The following is a 26,084-nucleotide window of genomic DNA, read 5'->3' as shown; positions in this document are numbered from 1 at the left end:
ACACACACACACACGCACGCACGCACGCACGCACTTATCTACTATTCGTTCGCCCTACTCCCGGCCGACCGCTGCCAAGGAGCCAGGACCTAAAGACCCAAAAGGCCTTGGTTCACCGGACGCGGGCGGCGTTGCTTGCCAATGGGGCCCCGGAATAGGGACTCCACCTAGTATTGTTAGGGGAAAGGGCCAATAGGGCCTACCCCAATCACCTCTCTGTAAATATAATATTTATTGCATTATAAATGCTTTTCACCACCACCACCAAGGAGCCAACTCCGAGCAAGGCTGTTACGGAGGCCAGCACCTCTTCTAACTTTCTTTTCTTCCCTTCGAATAAACGTCGCCACCCCAAACACCACCTGTCATAGTGCTCTATGCATACCGGCGGCCGCCTCGAGAAATGGCCGGAGTGCCCGCAAACGGACCCAAGCGTGAAAAGCCGCCCCTTACAGACCGGTGCCCACCGCTTCTTTTGTGCAACCACACGAAGCGCGGGGGTCACGATGGGGGTGTTCAGAGCAGCCATAGATAAACTGCTTTTTACCCCTCGCCCATATGACAGCAAGCCTCTGGCGAGGGACAGCGTTCCCTCTCGCAGCAATGGGGAAACCGGGCAGGACACCAGTTATAATTCTCCATAGATCCTTTCTATCTGCTGGAACGTAGAAGAAGCTTCCCCAATTCTTGGAAGACTTCGTCTTGCCATCGCTGCGGTCATCACCTTCGCCGGCCCCGTTGCCCTCTCCACCAAAGTCGACCGCGAACCTTTGTGTATCGCACCCGAGCAAGGACGTCAGCGCTGGAGCCTTCACCGATTTCGCCGCATGACGCGACCCGGCAGTATAGCACAACCACCAAGCCAGAGGCTTTCACGCATGAAACTCGATCCGTGCCCCCGCCTGGCATACGGGAGTTACCGAACTGTGCGACACCAAAGCTAATTTTTGTTGACCTAAAGTGCGGTGAGGCGAAAGCCTTTAGCGCGGTGTTGCTGCTTGCGTCACTGATGTGTGGTTATGATGTTAAGTACGCAACTGCTTGTGAATCTTAAATGCTGGAGACACTGGAGGGCGTTCGGGCGGGAGGCATCCGTCTGATTCGACGCCTTTCTGCAAACACTCTCCAGCGTCCAAGCCAAGGAGAACTACGTAAGCGTTGGCAGGAAGTAGCGTAGCCATTAGCACGCTCGGCTGCTGAACGGAAGGATGGTGGTTCGCATCCCATCGTGCACAAAGGTTTTTTTTTTTATGCGAAGCATACTACTTTAGCTACCACTTCAGCCCTTCACCGTGGTTGTGCGCCTCCAAATCACGTGATACATGACGTCACACCACGTGACACGATGACGTCACGACAGTGGAGAAACGGGGGCCCACCTCGCGCCGTCGCTGTGGTTGTGCGCCTCCAAATAACGCGATACATGACGTCACACCACGTGACACGATGACGTCACGGCAGTGGAGAAACGGGGGCCCACCTCGCGCCGTCGCTGTGGTTGTGCGCCTCCAAATTACGCGACACGATGATGCTTCGCATTCTCCAGGCTTAACCAAGTTTAGCCTCAGCATTTTTTCTGGTCTGACTAGAAAAGCGTGACACCTCTGCTGACAACCTTCTGTGAGGCTTCTTTCGCCTTATAAAAAATGCGGAGAGCAAAGCCGGAGCGACAAAGCCCCAGCTTGGTCGATAGAAGGGCCGGCCTTCTTGAGGAAAGCCACCCCGAGCACGGCACACAGCCCCCGAGCGTTTTGTGGTCCCAGCAAACGCGTGACGAGCAGGAGTGACGATATCGGCACAGCAGATAGCGCGCGCGTCCCTCCTTTTGAGTGCCATCCACGCGGTTCCCCCTGGAAACGAGCTCCGGAGGAGGGGAATCTTATCTGGGCGACGCGGAAAAGGCCACGCTCGATAACCTATAGCTCGCTCACACCGGGCTTCACCAGAACGTCAGCATAATTCGTTGCAGGGCCAACGCTGTAGCAAGGAACGGTGCGCGCATTCTCGTAATGGACGCTCTTCTCGGCGCCACTTATCGCCAGCTTATCGCCACACGCACACTTCAAGTAACGATTACAAAAAAACCCACACTTCGGTGGCCACGCCGGCTGCTGCTGTCGCTGGAAAGAACGCGTCATCCATCGCAACAACAGCCCAGCTATGCAGATAACAGATAACAACCATGAAGGCCTAATGCAGAGATTCCTGCTCCCCTAATCAATCTTCCTAAGCTTTCTCCTTCTGTACTGGAACGACACACGTACTGCGTTTTGTATCGAAAGTAATCAATCTACGGGGTTTCTTTCAAAATCGGTCAGGGGAGATTTATGGAAGCCCTTAAGCTCTAAATGTGTGTAAGGTATGGAGAAATGAACGCGCCAGCGCAACAAGGACACGTGTTGGGTTCGGAGCGATAATGCAACGAGTCTCACGCTTGAGCTGTATATTTAAATACGCCACCTTTACGTGTAATAAACAGTTGGTAGTGTGCGCATGTGGCGTCCCTTTCTTGTTAAGTGTCCTTGTTGCGCCAGCGTTCATTTCATCATGCACCGACTCGCCCCTCAGGCCGTTATTCTCAAGGTAAGGAGAACCCTTATCCCCACCTTTCGGGATAGTTTGGCCAGTAGGAGCGCCGTATGGGGGCTCCACAAAGAGGCTATGAAGTAAACCCCGTTGATCGGTTATTTTTGGCACAGGGGGATCAATCGGTTTACTGGTGTTTAACGTCCCAAAGCGACTCAGGCTATGAGGGACGCCGTAGTGAAGGGCTCCGGAAATTTCGACCACCTGGGGTTCTTTAACGTGCACTCTTATCGGACAGTAACACGGGCGTCTAGAATTTCGCCTCCATCGAAATTCGGCAGCCCCGGACGCGCGTCTTTCGGGGCAGCAGCCGAACGCCGTAACCACTGAGCCTCAGCGGCGGGACCTTACTCCCACACTGGCTTATTCGTGTCTAGAATGCAGTCGAAGCTCCAGCCAATACCAAAGCATTTTCTCATATCACCAGCCACAAACGTGCACGGTTTTTCAGCGGCACGTAGGCGGAGGTCTGCCCACGAATAAATTAACTGCCCAGCACAGTCGGCTGAACAGACCCCCGACACAAGCCTCGGGAGATAAACGGGATAAGTGCAGCCTTTTACGGCGACGTGAACCCAAGCACTCTCGATATCACTGCCGTCTCGTAAAGCCGGCAAGGCCTCGCTGCCGATTGGCGAGTCTAAACAAGTACAGCGGCAGAACATATATGCGTCGCGTAAATTTGAAAACAAACAGAAAAGAAGGAGCCGCGCGCTCCTTCTGCTTTGCGGGCAAAAAAACAAAAACACGGCGCAATAAAGCCGAAGAAGCAGACGACCAAAGTCGACCTGTCTGTCTGTACGCGTATGGTCTTTTTCGGGGCCTTCTTGTTCTTGTTGGTGCTGTAAATCTCAGCGCAGCGCGCGGCCGGGTCTGGTTCTTGGAAAACAGACCACCTCCCGGCCGCCAGACGGCGCTCGAGAGGTCCAGCAAAGCGCTCTCAAGGTAGTTCGGTCCGCCCGGCCGTTGCCCCGATAAGGGGTTCGTGTCGGCGGCGGGTTGGAACATTCACCGCGCTCATTCGCCTAATGCGTTTTGCAGAGGTCGCCCGAAACGCCTGTTGGTCAGGCGGAGACACCAAAACGCAATTATGTGTCAGAGACTCAATGTAGAGCTTCGGAATAGGGGGACCCTATCGGTTAGAGCAGGGGTTCTCAAACTTTTTTTGCTTGGAGGAACCCAAAAGCCTTCAATAAGTTCCAGGGAACCCCCCCCCCCCCCCCCCCCCCCCCCCCCCCGCTTTCACTTACCAGCAATGTTGTCGAGTGCATTTTTGCAAAGAGAGAGTTGCAAAAGTTAAATGTTTATTGCACCGATTAATACAAATACTAATGTGATGGGTGGTACTGCTTCCCTTTTGAGAGCAAGTCAAAGCGCGGCTCAGTAGCACTCAGAGCCAGTCCCATATCAGCTGCCGGGTCAGGGCAAGCGAGGGTTCTCGCGGAACACAGGAAGACAGCCCGCGGAACCCCTGTGTTCCTTGGAACCCAGTTTGAGAACCCCTGGGTTAGAGAGATTAGGAAAACGCGGATAGCCAATGAGCATGCGCAGAACGATAACCCCAGGTATGTTATTATTCTGCGCATGCGCTGTGACACGCCATCTAGTGTTGCGCCGATGCAATAGACTATTTCTTGGAGACAGCATTTCCAGCCCTCATAGGCCAACAATTCGATCAGCGAACTGCTGCAAGATACCGAACTGCTACACAAAGGTAGAAATTATAAGCTTCATGTCCATAGCGAAGGTCTATGCAATCTTTGTACCCAAATGTAGCGTTTCCCGATCGAAAAATGGTGGTTACCCTGAGTGGCGGAACTTCGATTCATCCAAACCCGCCGCGGTGGCTCAGTGATCACGGTGCTCGGTTACTGAGCCGAAGGACCTGGGTTCGATCCCAGCCGAGTGTCGATAGAGGAGAAACGGAAAAGACACCCGTGCGCTGTCAACGCACGTCAAAACTAGATCCGCCAGCTAGTTGAAATTAATCCGGAGTCTTCCACTACGCCCGGCGCCTCTCGTAGTCTTTGCAACGTGAAACCTTACAGTTTGCGATTTTCTTAACGCATCTAAAAACGGCGCACAGAAAAACACGCAGAACACAGGAAGAACGGACAGGACAAGAGCGCTCCTGTCTTTACTGAACTCTATTTCTTAACGCAAACGAGTACTCAACGGCGTCCAGCGAAACGTACATTACTTGTAGACACGCCGCACCGGATTAATGCGTGATAGGACGTCACCCGCTTTGTGCCAATTTCTATTGCTGACAATTGACCTTTGGGATCTCTTATACCTCCTTCTCCCAAAACCGAAACTATGCTATAGACACATACAAAACTGTAAGCGTATGTAGAGAGATGCATGTATACATACAAATATCTAAATTTTTAATAACGCTGAGAGCGCCACATCACTGTAACCCCATTTTACTGCACTTTTCTCGCCATGACATGAAGACGCATGACGCCTTCATGTCCAGCAATTTCGGTAAAAAATTTTAGAATTGTTAGATACTTCTACGGAAATATTGAAGACAATCGTCCATTCTTCAGATATGTAGTAAAATCTTGCTTTCAAAGTGTTTTCATCGATCAGTAAATACTCCCATAGAAAACCAATGGGGAACGGTTTTGACGATAGCAAGAACCTTAATAGAAAAAAAAAAATCAAGACTGCTGTTGGGTGATCTGAGGATATTTTGACTGGTATGGTGAAATCTTACAGTATATGAAAAAAATTGCGTGCATAAAAGGTCTCCCGCTCGAAAATGATTTTGTTGAACCTTGGAAGGGGTAGTGCAAAAGGTTGCAATTCGTACCGCGCAAGTTCTTTCATCATGCAGGTTTTTGTCGCAAGCACGCGAAAGGCAACGTCCGAAAGCACACTGTCGCCGAAGCCTGGCAGGTTTAAGTGTTTCGACATGAGCGGTACTCGGTAAAGACTGGCTGCTAACAACAGTTGACATCCGTGCTCAGAAAGCAACGCCAAGCCATCATTTTAAGGGAAAGCCTTTAGGCGCTCACACTCGCGGCCACGACGCTGTCCGTCCATCTGTTACATCTGAAGTGAAAGCTGTAACTAGTCATTACTAGTCACAAGTCATGACTAACTAGTCATTAACCAGTCATGACTAGTTAATCATTTATTTACCAAATCATTACTAGTTAGTCATTAATCAAACATGACTAGTCGACTAACTAGTCGATGACTATCAAGACTAGTTAGTCATTAACCAATAACGACTAACTAGTAATGACTACTTAGTCATGATTAACCAATCCAAGTCGCCTCGTGTGTGCCTACGGGCGTCGTCTCGTTGGTGGAAAGGCTTTCGCCTCGTGCACTTTAGATTAGAGCTGTGCACGGGCTCGGGCCGGCCCGAAAGCCCGTACCCGGCCCGCGGGCCGGGCCCGGGCCTTGCGGAAGTCTATTCACCCGGGCCCGGGCCGGGCACGGGCCACGGTATTTTTGTCTCGAATGGGCCGGCCGGGCTTCGCGATCGCGATTGCTCCTGCGTGGCTCCAGCCGCCCTACTGTTGCAAGGTTCGAAACTAATCTGCAGGAGCGCCGCACTTGCCTCAAGCCGTCATCAATGGACGATTTGTTGTTTTTACAGAATACCTTGGAGTGATAACTCTCTACATGCGCCGTGTTTGCATATACTCACCAATTTTCATCTAGACCATGAGAGCCGAGCATTTTAAAAACATTGAAATAAACTGATTTTCCTTAAATTATCTCTTTCTGTTTCATCGTCGCTTCAATTTCAGTTTTGCAGGTAGGGCCGGGCCTTAACTCGGGCCAGGCCCGGGAGGGCTTAGGTTTCTTCAGTGCCGGGCCGAGCCTCCGTCAGTAATGTAGGGCTCGGGCCGGGCGCGGGCTGAAATTTGCGGCCCGTGCACAGCTCTACTTTAGATCGTCAAAGGGCCCCCTGAATTCTTTGGCTCGCTGTATAAAGAGGAATAGCGTCCTTTCTTCAGTCACTATGAAAGCTTTTCCAAGGCAACATCCGATAACAGCAGCGCTTCAGGAAGTTGCCGGGGCAACCAATAAGCCTCTGCGCCCTTCCTTTCAGGTTCAGCAGTGCAACACGACTCGGTAACTGTTTTCAATTCCTCAAAAGTTCTGTACGCTGTACACTGGATGTGTAAGGACTTGAAGGCGGATTATAGGTCCCGGTGTTGATCTTATCAGACGTTAAAAGCTACGAGGGGCAAGAAATCTGAACCTGCAAAGTCTTGCGTACGTAAACAAACTCAAAACAAACAAACAGGGGCGCTCGTTCACGGTTTTCCACCTAAAGAATATGAACGCTGTAGAGGCTACCCAAACGTACAAACACCGAGCACAGAAAAAAAAAAGGCAGCAAAGTGAAAGAGCACACGGGTAAAAATGGCGAGGACACTTTGGCAACTGAAGTGTTGAGAGGCGAAAGCCGACGGCACTATGCCATGACGACTTCCGGTAGATGTGACGTCACACCGTTCCCGTGGCTATATCGTCGTCCGCGGTATTCCGACATTTTTGCCTATAATTAATTAATTAATCTGCAGTCACCAAACTTGGCTTCTAGGTTCATTTTTTCATCCTCTACGTGAAGCAACCATTGGTTTTCTTAATTATTTCCCGAGTTAACACGCGTGTGACACGCTTTGTTAACGGACGACAGTATGAGCCATTGAAGGTTTTGGCCTTAATATATGCGCGCAAGTCTCTCAGTGACAGCGACCTGAACACCAACACCGATGCATCGAACAGATCAGCCCCTCTCCTGCATAGCAGAGCGGAAGTAACACTTCCGACAGGAACCGCAGAGTCAGCACAAAACAACTTCCTCTCACTAAACTTTACTTTTTCCTGTTCCGCTGTGGAAGGCAGCAAAATGCACCGTGAGAAAGTTCGGCGGCACTCGATCATCTTGTGGAGAGGAAATTGGCCAACTACGAAACTGGGCCGAGAAAAGTAGGGGGGGGGGGGGGTGTCACAAACGGCCGGCGCGGTTTACTGCAGGGAGGAAGGGGGGGCTCTCAAGTGCGAAATCGCGTCACGATTTGCACGCCTCATTGACTCGGGCCCAACGCTTTGTCCGTGCTTATTCCTAATTCAATGCAAGGAAGTAGCGGTAAGGCTGACGCGCAAGTTTCGTTTTCGGATTTCGTTTCTGGCGGGCACCGCGCTGTTGCTATGGGACCGAACCGCCAAGCGCGCGGGAGGGCGTCGTCTGCATTCGCGGATTTCTCCTGCTTGGGTGTATTTAGTGATGGAAAGTTTCACCGAAAACTTTTCAGCGGTGTTGTACGTTTGCACAACAGTTTTAGTCGCATGCGAGAAGCTTCATCGCTGGTTTCAAATAAAAAAAAGAAGTACTCCGGCTGCACAAAACCAGATCGCACTAACACCGAAACGAACAAACTGCAGAACTTCACTTGCTTTTGTTGTCACGTTTTCATGTTGCAAAAGCAAAGCCAGATATAATGTGTGTTTTGTAATCACACCTGTTCATCAGAATGAAAAAAAAAAAAAGAAAGAAAGAATCCCGAGTGTGTCAAATAGAGCTTTCACATGTACGAATGAATTTTCAACGCTAGTAATAACAAGCCTTCACTAGGCCGAAATCTGTAGGGATGTGAAGTGTCAGTCATCAAACCGTCTACGTTTATCGAAAACCTCTGCGCAGTGACCTCCCAACTATACTACAAAAGAAAAGCGACAAATTTGGCGACAGCAATTCCTGCGAAGGCTCGCAGGCCACGTCCAAAAAAAAAAAAAAAATCCCACTGTGTTACGATGAGGAAGCAATTCCTCCCAAACCACACGCAGATGCAGCGATCAGATACCGCATTAGTCCGGCACACACTGACATGAGATAGCAGGCCGGTGGGGCGATTATACAAGCACTGCGCGCGCTCACCTTCGAAGTGTAGATAGCGGGTCACTCCGTTGTGTAGTCCGAGGCACGGCGAAATCGTGACCACCACCACCAGGCACAACAAGGGGCAGAACACGGCACGCAACGCCATCGTGAACGGTCGGGACGAAACTTCTGGACAACCGACCGATAGGCGCAGCAGAAAACAAAGTAAGAGCGATCGACTACTGGCACCGCAGAAGAAAACGTCTGCGTGAGCTCCTCTCCGTAGACCTTACGGGCCCCGCGAAACTTTCACGCGACGAACCTCTTCGACGGCCTCAAACCGGTCTTATCGGTGTTCAAAGGGCGCCTGGGCCCCTTTTATACGCCATGAGGGCGAGGGCGGCGCGCGTTCTCTCACTCGGACGTCCCTCCTCGCCAGCCCCTTCAACAACGGCCGCGAGGACAGCGCGGGCAAAGTTGTTTTGCAGCGGTGGGCATGCTTTGAACTCGGGGTTGTGCTTTGAACGCACGCACAACAACCGCTTGCTCCTCGGCAATCGTCCAGCGACGGTCGTTGCTTTCGCTTCGCGAAGAGTTCGTGCTCCGCCGGCATCCGATTGTCAATGCCAAAACTTACAAGTTTTGGAAATAGATGGTCCGTTAGACGCTGCGCGTAGAGATAGTTGAAGTATTCGAGCGCCAAAAGGAAAACGGCAGCATTCTGCAAGCTGGCCGCTACGCGCGTGTGGAGCGCTGTCGTCGTTAGCGATACCAGAGGAGCGCTTTTTTAGAAAAAATAATGCGGTAACGATAGATAGATAGATGGATACAGAGAGAGGAAAAGGCAGGGATGTTAACCAGAAAGGATTCCGGTTGGCTACCCTGCACATGAGACACCGTTACCAAGTAATCTAGTAACGTTGGTGATGAGACAACACTGTTGTGAAAGCGCTAGCCTGCATTTCATGCGACTGCGTTCTCCATGAGACCTAAGTGTTAAACCACAATAATGCCTTCAGCCATCATGCAGAGAGTTTTGAAAACTTTGATAACTCCAATGAGATCAGCTAATAATTGGGAACATTTTGCGAGTATGTAATCCGGGATATTCCTCTAGCATGATAGCGGCCACACCATTTCCCTAAACAACTCATTAAATCTGACTACGTTTTCGCCGAGATCAACATAACTTTACATATGCATAAAGGAGCAAGACTAAACCTTTTGTGCAAACATAATTTTTTCCTTTACAACAAGCAACACCAAACAGCTACTTCTACTTATTTCCAGGCATCCTTCCCAGGTTCAACACACACAAGCACCACACAACAGTTTGTAACAACCACTGGTAAAACATCTTTATTTGCAGAAAGATCAGGATTTACTGAGTTAACTAAATTACCTTCCCTCCCTTTCATAGCGCTATACATTCTCTTTCACAGCTCTATACAATCACAATAGCTGTATGCACACCTTGTTTATGTACATGCCCTGCACCCAGCTTTTGCTTTCCTACTTTAATACACTCCAGTGGACGACAGAATGCGTGCAGACACCGACCGCCTTCGCCTGCGATGGTGAGTGTCCGGTAGCGCCCCTGGTGGCAACGATGCAAAGCTTATTGTTTGGCATTGATGAGCTCGTTTATCTGAAACAGAGGATAGAGCTAAATTAATTAAATTACTTAAGGGTGGCTGGAACTGAGCTGAGAGTGATGCTTTCTGCAACTATGAATCATAAACTGTAATAAAATTACTTTTTCCAGCTCAACCTTTGGAAAGATTTTCAGGTGGCCTAAAAAACCTACAACCGCCTGCACATCTTCTGAATCATACTGGTACCTCATCGTTTGGACACATCAACCATGCTGACTAGGTCGAGAATGAACATACATGTTCGCAGACTTTCGTATTCATTTTCGTGAATAATTTCAAAACCACCTTACAGTCAATTCTGGATAACCACTTGAAGATCCCATGCAAAAATACAGCAGTACTTTTACCGAACTTCCAATCAGCGTCGTTTTTGCTACTTTTGCTGGAAGAAATTTTAGACAGTTTTTCTCCTTCTTTTTAGCAATTGGTCCCTGCTTCTTGAATGATTTAACAATGCTTTCTCATCCTCTCTCTTGTTCGCAGAAAGGAAGACTGCCACTACGCTGCCGGCAATAGAGGCTGCTATTTTATGTGATTGATATGATGTTTTATTCTAGTGATTGCGTTTTTAAAACCACCATAGTGCTCACAACAGTAGGTTTAAGCAAACCTAAGCAACCCATTTAACGCCACACTCATTGCCACCACACAATGCCTAGGTGGCACAGCAGTCAAAGTGTCCAAAGAGTTGCACACAGTTACAATACTAACTATATGTCGTGTCCATGACATCGGGGTTTGCAGGTGCCGAATACCATGAGCAAATGAGACTATCATATGAAAAAATTAGGTTTTACATTTGTCTGGCCATGTTTCTTAGTGCCACAGCCAGTTATTCATTTATTTGGGAAGGATCTTTTGACTGGTGCAAAAGAAAATATGGTCAATATAAGTCAGTAGTAAGGTGGAAAGTTGGGCAAGTTGAATCTTATTGATGACGAAGTTAGCGCCAAAAACGAGGACCAAAGTAGGAGAAAAGACGCAACACAAACGCTTCTTCGCAACTAAAACTAAAGCGCACCGTCAATTTCTTTTAACAGGAAAGGAACTAGCATACCTGGACCACACGTGGAATTAATATCCATTCCTTCCCTCCTTTTTGTTTCTTTTGTGTTTTTTGGGTTTCACTCTTCATGATTGTAACCATGAAGTTTCCTGTTTTTACACCATTTATGTTACCCAGCACTCTTCAGATGTATCGCCCTCTAAGGTTTTTCTTGATGTTTATCAATATGTTTTCTTTTGATTTACTTCACGAGATGGGTATATATCATGTGTTCTTCCATTAAAGTTTTAGTTGCGAAAAAGCGCTCGTGTTGTCTTTTCTCCTACTTTGGTCCTCGTTTTTGGCGCTAACTTCATCATGAATATAAGTCAGTCGACAGTCCCTTTAAGGGGGGACACTGGCCTTGAAAAAAAAATTTTTATTAATGAAGTCAGTTACGAAATCTTCAGGGAATATGTATTTTTGTGTGCTGATTCTAAATATGTCATTTAATTTCATGTAAAACAATTCTTTGAGCAGTTATGCACTTTTTATGCTAGTATTTTGCGGAGAGTTTTGATGGAAATTTGCTGCGGGAAACTCGCTGAAATGTGTGCCATTGGGTTCTCTTGATGCCAAGGAATACAATAAGGGTGAAATTGTCTTCCTGCCTATCATAGAACTTAAGTTATAGAGTTAGGAAGTTGTCGCTTCAGAAATGTGAAGGAAAATGTTTCTGAAGTGGCAGCTTCAGTACCCTATTACTCAAGTTCTATGTGAGCCAGGATGATAATTTTACCCTTATTGTATTCCTTGGTGTCAAGAGAACCCAATGGCATGCATTTCAGCGAGTTTCCTGCTGCAAATTTTCTTCAAAGCTCTTCGCAAAATACTTGCATAAAAAGTGCACAAGTTCTCAAAGAATTGTTTTACACGAAATTAAATGACATATCTAGAATCAGCGCACAATACATGTGCCTTGAAAATTTAATAACTATAACTAAATTAATAAAATTTTCTTTTCAAGACCAGTGTCCCCCCTTAAGGCTTAACACAGACCTCTGAGAACTATTTCTAGGTTAGATTAAGTTATCAAAACTGCATATGAGCACCCAACTTCCCCGCTGCCGCATTTTCTTCGCTATTATACAAAAAAAAAAAAATGAATAAAGAGCCCCAACACTGGAGTTAACCCCTGTCTGAAAAAGTGAAGGCTAAATTTTTACACCTCATCTTACTGCTACACCACATTGCATGCAACAAGGCACTCCAAACTGCCACGAAGGGAAGCGAAGCACGGCTGTCAGCCTCAGCCGACGCCTTACCTGAGCCTTGTACATGGACTTGACATCTTCCAGGTCAAGGCGCAGCTCCTCCGCTTCCTCAACCTTCTCACCGTACATTTGGAGCAGTGTGTTGTACTTCTGGTTCACGTCCTGCAAGCAAGGTACGCTGCTCCAGGAAACTGTCCCCCCTCTATGTGAGCTGCTAGAACCTGTACACTGTCCCAGCGATGACATAAGAGTGTACTAACAACACCTGAGACACAATTCAACTAGGTGACAGAAAAGGCATGCAAGATCGAGAAAACCTGAAACACTTGCCGTGGTGCACAACCATTATTCCTGCCATAGATGCATCTGCTACATTGGAGATTCTTGTGCGAGTTAGTACGCCTCAAATAGACTGTGTTCTGAGACTGGTTTTCAGCAACTGATCACAAGAACTTGATAGACAGCAGTTACACCCTGGTGAAATACTTTCAACAGTCAACAGGTCTTGAGCTTCAGGCGTGCTTTACCTTGTTGATCCTGTCCCAAACCCGTGACCGCATCCAAGCACCATACTATGCTTAAAACATAAGTGCAATGAAGCAGCTTTCTGAGGGTGCGCGTGTTAGCGTGCGCCAGCCCGCGAACTGTGCCGTGGGCTTGACTTGCCTCGAAGCGAACCCTCAGGTCGCGCAGCTCTTCGTGTTCCTGGTCCCACAGTTCCTGCTTGGCCGACAGTGACGTCAACTCACGGGACAGGGACTCCCGGCAACGTTCCAGCTGGCCAATCTGGGCCTGCCAGAGAAACCCGAACACAACACACAGGCACCCACTAAGAGAAGAGGTTCTTGAATATACTGCAGCCTTGAGGAACCACAGTGGTTTCCACAAGGTGCTGAGGTACCCAGCATGCCTCGACTTCCCTTCCTTTCTGCCTAGGATGTATGCAAGAAGCACGCAGGCCCAGAGCCATTAAAGGGACACTGAGGAGAAATTGAAGCTGGTTTGTATCGACAGAATACCAGCTCCCGATTACAAAAACGCCACTCATACTGACAACAAAGCTCTTGTAACGTAGAAAAGATCAAGAACCAAAATACAGGTATCGCCGCCACAGGCCAAACTCACAAGTACAAGCGTGGTGACATCATAGGACAAAACAGTGTTGCTGGAACCAATGGTTCTAGAAACACTAGAACACGAGAAGCCATGAATAACTGAGGCGCAGACAATGCATGCGCAAATCTCCTTGACGTCGCCAGATGGCGCCACGTGCCCGGCAGCTACGCGCGCTCCTGAAGCATCGGGACCAATCAGCACCTGCTCCCCGGCAGTAGGCGGGCTCCCGGTATTCAGCTAGCGCAAACAAGGTACACGGTATGCTAAAGGTGTCTGTTTGCTAGAACTTCGTTGACGACTTCGAGAATGGGATCCATCGTAACGCTGGCAAAACGCCGGTGCAAACGTAAACGAAGCGACGGTAGCGACGGCCGCAATAGCCGACAGATGCCTTCAGCGTGCGGCCTGCGGTAGCTTTCTTTTCGGCTGCTGCTAGGCCGCACTGCTGGCCGCCAGAAATCACGGAGTCTGCGTTACGTCATGTGCACGTCACTTAGTCCTGTATCGTCATAGGAGAATCCTAAGTTTGAATCAGAGCGGCGGGAAAACTTTTTCAACTTCGAATCCAAATGTCTTAGAAATAAATGCATCTTTCGCTGCCGGCCAAGTGGCAACAAAGCCATGAAATGCCAAACTATCGGATTTTGCTTAAAAAAAAATATTGACAGAGCTCTCCTCACTGTCCCTTTAAGAAAAAACATCCAAATTTAATTAATAATGACAGGCCGTGTATTGAAGCGGTCTGCTATAAGCCATTACAGTATGGGCAGTCCAGAAATTAATTAACCACACAAAAGGTGAAGAGTGAGGCATGCCAGGACTTAGGAGTTCGGGGAACCCAGAAAGTCCTCTAAGAAACCCAGACGTTGGGATCTTCTAAGTCCGCGAATTCCAAGCCGAGCACTTACAGCTGTTCCTTTGGCCACAGCCCCCACCCACTTTAGAGAGTAGTGAGACCTCATGCACCTGCTAAACTCTGAACCCGACAAAACTGTTCCTGCAGCATTTCACTAAGCAAGGTAAAAAAAATGCAAAATTCCTGAGGCAGTTGACGTATGTACTGCAGAGAACACTGCCATTTCGAAGATACAAGTAATTCAACTGATCTGATCTGGCAAGCTGCTTTGTTCTTGCCTACAGCACAGTAATACTCCCACCAAGAAGGCTGCCACATCCCAGAACAGCAGCAAAAATAGTCAGCATGCACAGACAAGAAAAAAGACCCGAAGAGGTACCTCCATCATCATCATCATCATCACCATCAGCCCGACTACGCCCACTGCAGGGCAAAGGCCTCTCCCATGTCTCTCCAGTTAACCCTGTCCTTTGCCAGCTGTGGCCACCACGTATCCCAGCAAACTTCTTAATCTCATCCGCCCACCTAACTAGCTGACTTGCTGCTAACTTGCTTGAGAGCTGTGGATGCTCTAAAAGCATGAAGAGGTTTGCAAATCAAATAATCACGCTGAACTGCAACAAATTGACAGCTAAATTGTCATTCAGACCCATTTCAATGTTTGAACAACATTCAGCTATAGGTCACAGCTATGGTAATCGCAGAGTTATGGATGCTATGAACCATGATGAACATTTTACGGCCAGCTTGCACAGATGTGATGTTGCTTAACTGCAAAACAAGGCAGTCTGTACCCTCTTAATGGAACCAAAGAAAGCAGAACTATCGCACATTACACTCTTCTGATAGTATTCTACACCAGGCATAACTATGCAGCTCAAATTGTCTCTGCTCTTTCAACCCTAAACATTCTAGCAAGCACTCTGGCAAGCAAAAAAAGAAAACACTGCTGCCTCCGAAATCGGCCCGCAGATGGCGCCACGTTCCCCACCTGCAACTGACCCACTTCGCCTTCGCGCATCTTGAGCTGTGCCTGGAGTGACTCGATGAGAGAGCTGCCGCCGATGCCACGGAGGCTCTCGTACAGCGATGTGTGGCGGCTGGCTGCAGCAACGCTGAATGCGCTGTTCGCCACGCTCAAGTCGTCTGGCAGCTGCGTGAACGCATACAGTCTCGAATCAGCAAAGAAGGCACAGCAAACGTGGCTTTGAAATCCCAACCGAAATCCAAAAAATGGCCAATAATTTATTTGGTCAAATGTTGAGGGGAATCCCCCAAGGTGGAGTAGATTTGTAATAACTCCTGAGTAATAACTCCCTTATTACAAATCTACACCACCTTGGGGGATTCCCCTAAACATTTGACCAACACTGTTCCCACTTCGAGTTATTCATCAATTCGATCTCGCCCTACCATAAGCTTGCCGTCCTGGTTAGCTCAATTGGTAGAGCGACTGCTCCGGTGTAGCGGTGGTCCTGGGTTCGAACCCCGGACCAGGACGAATTTTTCTTTAACTACGAAGTTTCTGAGAAAGCTGTATAGCTTTCCTTTGTAGCCGTAAGGCTGCGCTCGGGTGGATGCCAATGAGTAATTACTCCCTTATTAATAATTTATTTCTTGATAATTGTCGTGTCCATTTGTACACCTCGTTTCTCATGCTGTCCCGAAGCATCAATGTTGAATTCATCAATGTTGAGTTCAGCATCAATGTTGAGTTCTCTAAAAAATTGGTTCGTGAACCACAACGGCTTTGCACTGCAGAGAAATGCTTGAACAATGGCCGTTTTTCTTCATTAGTTTTCTACTAGATACTCGCATTTCAGCGCAGGTTTCTTGCCGACTGTTTTATTTATTTTTTCCCCCGTTTGTTTTGTTGAATTCCTAGGACCACGGTGCAGATCAAGATATTGTTCTTTTTTTTTCTAAACTTGTGAATTTCAAATAATTTTTTGTATGAAATTTTCTTCTTGCTCTAGATATGTCAACAGACACTGCATCGCAAACATTCAAAACTAATAACTTGTGCTTTGTGAAAAAAAAAAGAATTTTAAGAGTGTCTTGACCTGTAGCACTCCAGTAGGAATGCAATGAATGTTGAACCAGCCTTCTGCCTTATTTTCTTCACTCTGCAGCCTTCTCTCAATAGTTCGAGGAAAAATATGTATTTGTAGTATTAAGAAACTATTTTTTGAAGATATAAGTGAAATTTTGCGAGAGTAGTCATACAATTATTTCTAATATGCTCAAAAAATTTTATGCACATACATCAAGAAATAGAAAAATTTTTGCTGAAAGCCAGGCACTCCACAAGAAATTCATCCATACACAGATTTTAGTTGTCTTGTGGTACAACACAAGACAACGCCATGATTTTACAGTAACATCATTAAACGCATGAATTAACACCTTCAAGTACTCCTTTTTCCCCAGAACGATTACAGACTGGAATAATCTAACTAATGATGCAGTAACCCAAACTTCACTAAAAAGGTTTGAAAGCCACCTTTCACTTTTTTATAATGTTGTACCGCTACATTTCTGTGTTTCGTTTGTACTTTTTGCAATTGTGTTCTTGATCTTAAATTGTAGATCAATTGTTCTTGTATTGTTTGCTTGTTCCTGAGGTCGTTTTGTTGTTTCCAGAATTTCTGTATTGTGTTCCCACCCTGCGAAGGTCTAGTAAAAGATCGCAGTATCAATAAATAAAATAATGATGACCTGCCAAGGCAGATCCTAACTGCACTGGTAAATTTCCCACCAATATGCACAGCGATAAGAACACTATCACTTAAAGCTGTTGATCAGTTTGCACATGCGAACTTTCACCAAAGCAGGAATCCAACTCACTGGGTTGCAGTTGAAGGTGTCGCTGACAGAACTGTAGTGCGATGCAGTCGGTGACGGCGTGGTTGAATTCTCTAGCCTCTTCTCTCGCTAGAAGACGCGATACAAGAGCAAGAGAAAAAAAAGCAGGCAGTGTTAGGCATTTACGCAAGTTGTTCCACTAATCTGGCGACAATGCCTTTCATTCAGCCCCCCCTTTTTATACGCCATCTACGCAATGAGCATTTAATCGGTGTGTGAAACCTCGAGAAGCTCAGTGTGGACACCGAGACAGTTTCATGCTTCAAATCAGGGCATGTATCAACAAAAGGTAAGAAAGACATCTAGAGCACAGCACTGGAAAAAAGGCACAGAGGGTTCCCACCACAGGGGGGTGAAACTCACTCAAACACAAGTTTTTCCAAAATAATTAAGAGCTACACTTACAACAGGATTCACTGAGCACAAAGCTACAAATCAAATCCTGAAAGCAGGCTTGACATGACATAGCTGGGCTCTGCAGATTAGGTCATTTAACCCTTTGAAGGTTTTTGCTGTATATGTACGGCGGCGGTTTTCTGTCCCACAAGGTCTTTGCCGTACGGGCACGGTTTCGATCTTCCGTTTGAAATTTTGCGCCAAAAGAACAATGCGAGCTCACTGGGGGGTGCTGCCACCTCTTGGGACTTACAAGAAGTGTTTGAGTTTTGTGCTGCCTTCTTACGGAGATAAGCAGAACTTATGTCTAGCTTTAGCGCGGCGGCACAGACTGCGGCAACACCCCTTTTTTAGTTTTGGTTTCACCGCGTGATCGCAACGGAGTCGCGCGAAATTTGAGTTTTCTTTTTGTCAGCACTATCTTGCAGGGGCTGCCGAAGTTGATTTCTATCTTTATTGGCGCTGCTCTTAGCTTGCTTATCACCGTTGCTCGCGAGGTATTCTCGCCCTCTGTGGCAACGCGCCTACGCGGTTTCGATTCCACCGCGGGATCGCAGTCGCGCGAAACGTGTTTTCTCTTTGTGGGCACTGTTTTGCAGAGGCGGCGAAAGTTGATTTCTATCTTTATTGGTGCTGCTCTTAGCTTGCTTATCACCGTTGCTATTCTATTCTATTGAACATTTTCCAGTTGTGAGTGATGCTGTCACCAAAGTACTGTTCCTAATTTTTTTCTACTATTTGTTCTCGATTATATACATTTTGTAGATTCAAGATCCGCAATAAAGTAATTTGACCACCTGGGAAAGTTTTCTTCAAAATAATTCGACCCTCAAAGGGTTAAAGGTACTTGAAGAAAACAGCGTAGCAACAGGGACAAGAGAGAAGACGGGACAGGCTCTCTCGTCCCTGTTGCTACGCTGTTTTCTTCAAGTATGTCCCAACTCGCTCAACTCGTTGTTTCACTTAAAAGTGCCAAGGGTGCTTAGATGCCTAGAACTACGTAACACATAATGATTGTGTTTCCAGACCTGTAAAGCACAGCAAGCTTCTTCAAAGTAGCTTATAATTGAGCATGCAAAACATTGAGATCTGCAAACTTCTTTAACATTGCACAAGACAGTTCAATTGCCTTTCAAGCCTTATTCAGTGTATATAAAAACATTAAAAGGTACAAGCCAGAGAGGGCAAAAAAATATGCAACCAAGAACAAAATGACGCAGACATAGCCTGTTAAAAATCGTTATACAGTCAAGCCCACTTATAACAATACTGGTTATAACAATATATTGGATATAACAATGGTCAGTCATGGCACCATCAGCTTTGCCACGTGTTCTATAGTAAAATAAACTGCTTATAGCAATGCTGTCAAGGCACATTATTGGTTATAACAATTAAATCTGGTAATTGAGTGTCAACCATTATAGAAAAGAAAAAAGAAGGAAATGCTACAACCACACCAGCAAAACCATGCTTACAACACAAAAGCGCGCACGTGGGGGGCCGACCAATGGACTAAGCTGGCGCAGCAACGCCACGAAAGCAAAAGAGGCAGGCGTCATTGTGTCAGGAGAGCTGCTGCATTGCTGCATTGGCTACGCGCACCGTGCGTACCCCCAATCAGTCAGTGCAGTGCGCGCGCATGCAGCCAGCGTGGTTTTTCTCATGTCAGCTGTCACCGCACCCTTAGCTCTGCATGCTTCTTGAATTTCCCATAAGAATATCTTCTGGAAAGACGGCTTGATTCCTCTGACGTGGAGGTGCGCAAAGCTCCCAGTGGTGCAGTGATGGCGGTGCTTTGGTCATCGGTGAACGGTGAACATTGTTCCGGTTCCCTGAAGTTCAAATTAACGAGCTTTTACAGGCATTAGAACAATCAAACCCCTCCGGGTATTTACTGCCAATAAATGCGGTGAAGTTTGTCATCTTTTCTTTTTTACAGCACAACCCTGTTATAACAATTATTGGATATAACAATGGTATTTCCATGGCACTTGAATATTGTTATAAGTGGGCTTGACTGTACTGCACTAAACTGTTCCACACAGGTGCTTACTTTAGAGCGAACCAAACGTTTAGGAAACCTTCCGTTCCTCACCTCAGCTCGGAGCTGTTCTTGGAGCAGAGCACTCTTGTGCTGCTCGCTGGACAGCTCTTCCTGAACAGAGCTTAGCTGCGCAGACAAGGAGTCCTGGTAGGGCGTTGGGAAGAAAACGACACACATTAATCAACACGAAAATGCCCAAGCAAGCATGCAAACCGTTATCACTGTCACACAAGCTCCGATGATAGCCTAGATTGGAGCTAATTGGTGTGGTAACAATTCTAACGAAACTAGCAAACATGGCAGAGAGAAATCTGTTTGCATTACACACCTGCAAGAGACTGGAGTTTTCAGTTTCAGCCCCCCCCCCCCCCCCCCCAAAAAAAAAACGATAAAAGTATGCTGTACTCATTTTTTTGAAATTCAGTTTTAGCAGCTAGTGACATGCAAACCACAGCTCGCAGCCTGTTCAGTCAGAGTATGCTTAGTCACAGAAGAAAATTTAGAGTGCATCGAAGACAGAAGGTGCGAATAGACAATGGTATGACTAAATTAAGCATCGTCTCGACATGCGCCAGAAAGCATAGGGCTGCCTGGTCATTGGCTATCACCACGCGTTTAGGGCCATTGCTTAGTTAGGCAGGTTTTTCCACTACACATGAGGAAAATGAAAATGTATGTAATAAACCAGACAGAGAATGTCAAAAAACATGCAACAAGCTAGGCTCGGCATGAGTCAGAAATGTCAGCTGACTTACAACAAGCCTGGCTTATCTAAGTCTGCTAGGGGGTTCAACCAATATGCAGTTGTTTTCGCATGTTGCTAGTAGTATAAACATGACCGACGGTTGATTAGCAGGCTCAGCCCGCATCCCAGCAGTGCTCGCTGAGTTCAGCAACTTACCAAGCAAAGGTAAGCAAAGGTGGTTTTGTCTTCGTCTTTACAGTTTTTTTATTTTTTCAAGCTCACCTTGTCAGCTCTGAGGGCCTTCAGGGTCTGCTCGAGTCTCGCCTTGGTCGCCATCAGGCTGCTCTCCCTGCAAGCCACAAAAACTGAACACTGTCACAAAGTTCGGGTCAAACTAGAACTCTGCAAAAACGGATGACTCCCTCTAGTTAGACCCACATTGAAACAAAGTATAGCCATGCTTTTAGGTGTGTCGTCTTAGTTTCACTTCCACTGCAGCAGCGTAGTGGTTTCGATGTCTCACACATCTCTCACTCCATCACAATGTAACCTGACAACATAAGCACGAAGCTCGCAATGCCATTGTCACAAGGTATTCAACGTTACAAATGCACATACTATCAACAGCCAAGAAACCAAGCAGGCAAAAACTAAATGGCGAATAAACGAAATCAGGCAATTCGACAATTCAAATTCCATAAAACTGTGCCGATGTGTGTGTATGTGCGGTGTAAGTGGATCCATTTCTGAGGAGGCTTGGACCCAGGTTTTGATGAAAATCTCCGCACAAATTAGCGCACAAGCCTGAAAACGAAATTCCAGCAGTAACGAGAGCTACGCACCTTTCAAAGTTTAAACTAGAAAAAATAAAATTTAGAGTGCCGCTGGTGAAAAACTGCAAATACGAAAAGGAGGAGGCCTAGAAGTTATTATGCAGTCTTTCGAAGCAAGATAAGAATTCATTCATCCCAAGTACGTCAGTAAGCTGGAATCACCTTCCCAGATCTATCGTCGAAATTTCTGATAATTCTATGTTCAAATCTGCTTTAACCAACCTGTTGCTGTCATAAACTCGAGAATGCTTAACACTGTCATCTTTTTTTTTTTCTTTTTACAGTAGTTCCACTTGTTTTATATGCGCGCATGTTACTGCCTTTTGAACGTGATTTCTCTTGTCGTTTGTTTTTATTGTATGCTGTTGCTTTTTTTTGTTGTTTTCATTCTGCGATATGCGCTGCTAACTTTTTACTTGTTTTGACGTAACCTGTTTATTCGTTTTTTTTTTCCTGTGAGCTTCATTTATGTCTAATTATTAAAGGTGCACTGAAGAGGAATCTGAACTTGTCTTTTTGCCGCGGGAACTCGATCTACACGTTCCTAGCATTCTTAGAAACTGCGACTTATTGCCCTGTGTGGCCGATTTCCCAAATTAAATCGAATTAACGGCCGGCTCCCGCCCTTTTTTTTAAATTCTGTTCTGCCTCGTACGGTGGGCGGAGTCGACGAACGCGTGGAGTGCCTTTCACCCAGTCCCGTGGCGGCTTGCCGCTCTGCCATCGGCGGAGTAATACATAGTAGTCCGTAGTAGCAAATAGTCCGCGCGTATTTTTATTTCTGCGGGCTTATTTTGCGGCTATATTATCTGCGAATGACAGTATTTATTCATGGAAACCTAAAAAAAAATAAAGCGAAAGCAAAGCCTCCACGGAGCTGGCTGAAAGGAACTTCACGCGTTGGTCGACTCCGCCCACCGTACGAGGCAGAATTAAAAAAAAAGGGCGGGAGCCGGACGTCAATTCGATTTAATTAGGGAAATCGGCCACACAGGGCAATAAGTTGCAGTTTCTAAGAATACTAGGAACGTGTAGATCGAGTTCCCGCGGCAAAAAGACAAGTTCAGAATCCTCTTCCGTGCACCGTTAAGTGTATTTACAGCTGTATTTTTTGTTTCACTTTCGTGTGTAATCCACTCCCCTCTGTAATGCCCTCTGGCCCTCAGGGTAATGAAATAAATAAATAAATAAATAAATAAATAAATAAGAAACATGCCAGATTCTGACCTGCGTTCAAACTCGTCCAGGCTGCCCTGCTTGTCCCGGAGTGTCTCGCACTCGGAGGCCAGCTCTTGCTTCTCTCGACGCAACGCTGCGTTCTGCGTTTCGAGCGTGGTTAACCGCAGCTGGAGGTCGGCGCACTTGTCGCTGAGGGCCCGCTCCCGCTCAGCCAGCAGCGTCGCATGCGTCTGTGACTCATCTGCCACAAAGAAGACGGGTAAAAAATTAGTCAGGCTGAAAGGACAACTCCGTTAGGGCATGACAAAAAAAGACAAGGAAAGTGGAAGAACTGAGGATTGGGCGAGTTGGTGGTGATCCATCGTACAAAAACCAGTGCTTACGAACACGGACAGAGGACAAGGGAAACAGACTGACGGCGCTGAACTTACAACTTAATTTTATTCACACGTACGCAGTCAATTTATACATTTACACAGACATGCGCAACGACATCTTGTCAAACCCGGATACACTGTTGCCACTCACAAGCGTAAAAATAGAGAAAACAAAAAACAGCAATCATCCATTCAAGGCACGTGTGTCATTACCTCACCCTCCCTACCCAGAATGAAGCAGGCTCATTTCCTTCCCTGACAGGAAGGGCGAGGGATGCGTAAGCAAATCCTCGATTAGCGTGTCAGGGAAGGAAATGAGCCTGCTTCATTCTGGGTAGGGAGGGTGAGGTAATGACACACGTGCCTTGAATGGATGATTGCTGTTTTTTGTTTTCTCTATTTTTACGCTTGTGAGTGGCAACAGTGCACTATCCGGGTTTGACAAGATGTCTTTGCGCATGTCTGTGTAAATGCATAAATTGACTGCGTACGTATGAATAAAAATTCAGTTGTAAGTTCCGCGCCGTCAGTCTGTTTCCCTTGTCCTCTGTCCGTGTTCGTAAGCGCTGGTTTTTGTACAAAGGAAAGTGGTTTTGTTGAATGAATTGACAGTGCATGTGCCAAAGTTCGTGAATGTGTTGCGTTTGTTTCTATGCGTCTGAGCCCTGGGTTTTTTGAGCGTTTATAAGCACCTCATTCCCGAAATAAAAATTCAGTTGATAGTCTGCGCTCGTGTCGTGCCTTCTACCTCGTGCCCGTGCTTTTTTCGCGCAGTTGAAAGTATGAGTCCCCGCCAACTCGCCCAGTTTTCCGTCCTTATTAAAGTGGTAAGCGATCAATCCAGGCTAACTTCAATCTGTCCCCAGTGTCCCTCAAAGCCAATGCAGTGCCTCATCACTCTAGACACACACTAGTCAATTGTGATTGTTTCGGAAGGCATAAAACAAAAACAGGAGGGAGGGAAAGAGCTTACTGAGTCGGTCGGTGAGACTCCGCTCCACCCTTTCCCAGGAGGCAGACTGCACGCTGAACGTTGACTGGAGATTCTCGATTTGACGGAGGAGTGGTCTCGTTGCTGCAACAATGACGGAGGACATTCACCACATGGAGGCGAGGAACAAGAGAATTCTAACCATTACCTTATCTGCAACTGAGGCACCCCCCCCCCCCCCCCCCCTCTAATTCTCCACAAAATTTTCAATTCTGCGAACCGAGAACAAAGAATCTGCAACATTCCGCAGGAACCCTTTCGCACAGCAGAGGCTTCTGTGTTGCCATTTCTTGACTCGATGCTTTGTGTTTAGTCCTGTACAGTTCTGTGCCCGTTCGCCCTTTTTCCCTTGCCTGCTTTTCACAGCTCCTCTTCCGCTGCTTTCTCTTCAGTTTCAAAGGCCTGTGCCACGTTCTTTGCGCATAGTAGCAACTCTTTCTTGCTAGTGTGAGCCATGCACCTTGCTTCAATGACCCAAAGTCATCGAGTGGTTGGCGTCTTCACACTGTTCTCCCAACCTAGCGGATGAGTGAGCTTTAGGAATCTCAAAGAATAGGAAAAAAAAATTATATATTTCGTGCTATATTTGTAGCTTGAACCACGACGGTCGAATTTCAATGGAGGCGAAATTTTATAAGCCCGTGCACTGTGCGGCGTCAGTGCACATGTAAGAACCCCAGGTGGTCGAAATTATTCCGGAGCCCTTCCAGAGTTGCCATTTCCATGTTCTTTAAAACTTTTTAAAAGAAGCAAAACATCTGAACAAACTGTGATACATTAAAAAACATCCCAGTTCTTTCCACAATGCAGACATATTAACCGTACGTTTGGCGCCTGATGGCCTCAGTTGCCTCATTATGTTCCATAATGTGCAACAAAACACAACAAACAACCTATCCCACTGTATTTTATTAATACACAATGAAATACTACGGAGATCTCCGAACAAGAATTAGTGAATTTGTGTAACTTGAACAAGCACATAAACCTCTGCCAAGCTGAAAGAGGTAGGCATTAAGAAGTAAGAGCTTTTACTATGCTTCTCTCTTTTGAAAAAAGCCTAGCGCTTTTTTCAGATCCAGTGACTCAGAGGAGCTAGGCCCCATGTCAAGAAATCCAGTGGCAGTTGATCTTACACTTAGGCCCACCCTTCCAAACGTGTTCAGCACAGAAGTCCAACATCACATATTTTATTCAAGAAAACACACGAACAGGCAGAAAGAAGTCCTCCGTCGACAACTCACCCGAGGACAGGTTCTGTGTGATCTCCTGGTTCCGTGCCTCTGCCTCTTGAAGTTGCTGAAACAGGAGGCAAAAAAAACAGGGCTGCAGCTTTGCACATAATGACAAGCACAAAGCAGACAGTAGACATGAACGTGAATGAAGTTTAAGGAGTACAGACACTAAATTTTGCACGCATGTTTTCTCTTTGGACTGACGCAATAGACCACGGTATACATGAGACACACAACATGAAATTTACGTACACCAGTTAAACAATTTAAAGCTGAATATTTTCTTGCATCATTTCAGTTTCGGCTTCATAAGCCAAATGACGGCTAACATGTAATGAGTTCGGGCAGTCTGCAGGTGCTGTAGCCAATTGCAATTAAGACCAGCACTCGGGGTTGTCACTGATAGGTCTCATATCCCACAAATATGTCGGCTCCACATGTAAGCCAACTCCCCAATTTCTGATGGCCACTTTTGCAGGATGTCGACGCAGCTTCAATGAGCGTGATAAAATGCAATGCATTCTCTCTCTTTTTTTTTTTTTTAGTGTTATGGCCTTATGTGTTTGAAAAATACGTGACTTTAAAATGCCTACTGTGCCGTTCAACCTATTTGTGCGTTAGACCTATTCGAAACATTTGCTTCGAAATTATTAGAAGAAAATTACTACTCGATTCGAATTCACTTTGAACCAAGAAAAGGCCACGAAGTAGCGTTCACCTGCTGCAGTTCCCGGATGCTGGCATGGAGAAGCTCCTCGCGGCGTTCGCTCCGCTGGTCGGCCATGGCCAGTGCAAGCTGCAGCTCCTCGATGCGCTGGAGCAGCGACGTCTTCTCCGCAAGCGCCTCCGAGCGTGCCTGGTCCATGGCCCTGCACAGCCATCCACGCGATTCCACATCCCCCCCCAGTTCCTCAAACTCTCATACACCAGCCTTCTAGACATAATACATCTCGCTGTTGTGTTTACAAACATGGCCTCATTTCACAGATGGCCAAGGTGTGGACCTTTGTTCTGAGTTGGCAATCAGTGCCATGGTGCATCATCGTTTACCATGCGTAATACCTTGCCGCAAGAATAACTATAGCACACAGTGTAATCCCTCGTTCATTAAAACTTGCTTAATTCGAACCTCCAGTTTATTTCAGTC

The 26,084-nt window shown here is 46.7% G+C and overlaps 2 protein-coding genes across 3 annotated transcripts in view; both read right to left on the bottom strand.

Moving 5' to 3' along the window:
* LOC149348998 (uncharacterized) overlaps positions 1-9,041 on the bottom strand; it is a 53,508-nt gene extending 44,467 nt beyond the window's left edge. The window contains exon 1 of the mRNA XM_089541100.1: positions 8,501-9,041. Coding sequence (XP_089397226.1) covers positions 8,501-8,609 — 109 coding nt within the window. The 5' untranslated portion in view covers positions 8,610-9,041. The remainder of the gene's footprint in view (positions 1-8,500) is intronic.
* Positions 9,042-9,783: 742 nt separating this feature from the next.
* LOC149348997 (TATA element modulatory factor-like) overlaps positions 9,784-26,084 on the bottom strand; it is a 37,548-nt gene continuing 21,247 nt past the window's right edge. For both annotated transcript variants that reach the window (XM_089541095.1, XM_089541096.1), the window contains 11 exons: positions 25,656-25,806; positions 24,947-25,001; positions 23,685-23,786; positions 22,383-22,575; positions 20,605-20,671; positions 19,689-19,781; positions 17,177-17,263; positions 15,321-15,482; positions 13,024-13,149; positions 12,409-12,519; positions 9,784-10,091 (listed from right to left, as the gene is read on the bottom strand). In XM_089541095.1, the coding sequence (XP_089397221.1) occupies positions 10,062-10,091; positions 12,409-12,519; positions 13,024-13,149; positions 15,321-15,482; positions 17,177-17,263; positions 19,689-19,781; positions 20,605-20,671; positions 22,383-22,575; positions 23,685-23,786; positions 24,947-25,001; positions 25,656-25,806 (1,177 nt within the window). In that variant the 3' untranslated portion in view covers positions 9,784-10,061. The remainder of the gene's footprint in view (positions 10,092-12,408; positions 12,520-13,023; positions 13,150-15,320; positions 15,483-17,176; positions 17,264-19,688; positions 19,782-20,604; positions 20,672-22,382; positions 22,576-23,684; positions 23,787-24,946; positions 25,002-25,655; positions 25,807-26,084) is intronic.

The sequence above is a fragment of the Amblyomma mixtum genome, chromosome 4 (assembly GCF_055824585.1).
Source record: "Amblyomma mixtum isolate Tamu chromosome 4, ASM5582458v1, whole genome shotgun sequence".
Classification (NCBI taxonomy): domain Eukaryota; kingdom Metazoa; phylum Arthropoda; class Arachnida; order Ixodida; family Ixodidae; genus Amblyomma; species Amblyomma mixtum.
The sequence above is the reverse complement of the archived record's forward strand: the minus strand, read 5'-3'. Positions and strand labels throughout refer to the sequence as shown.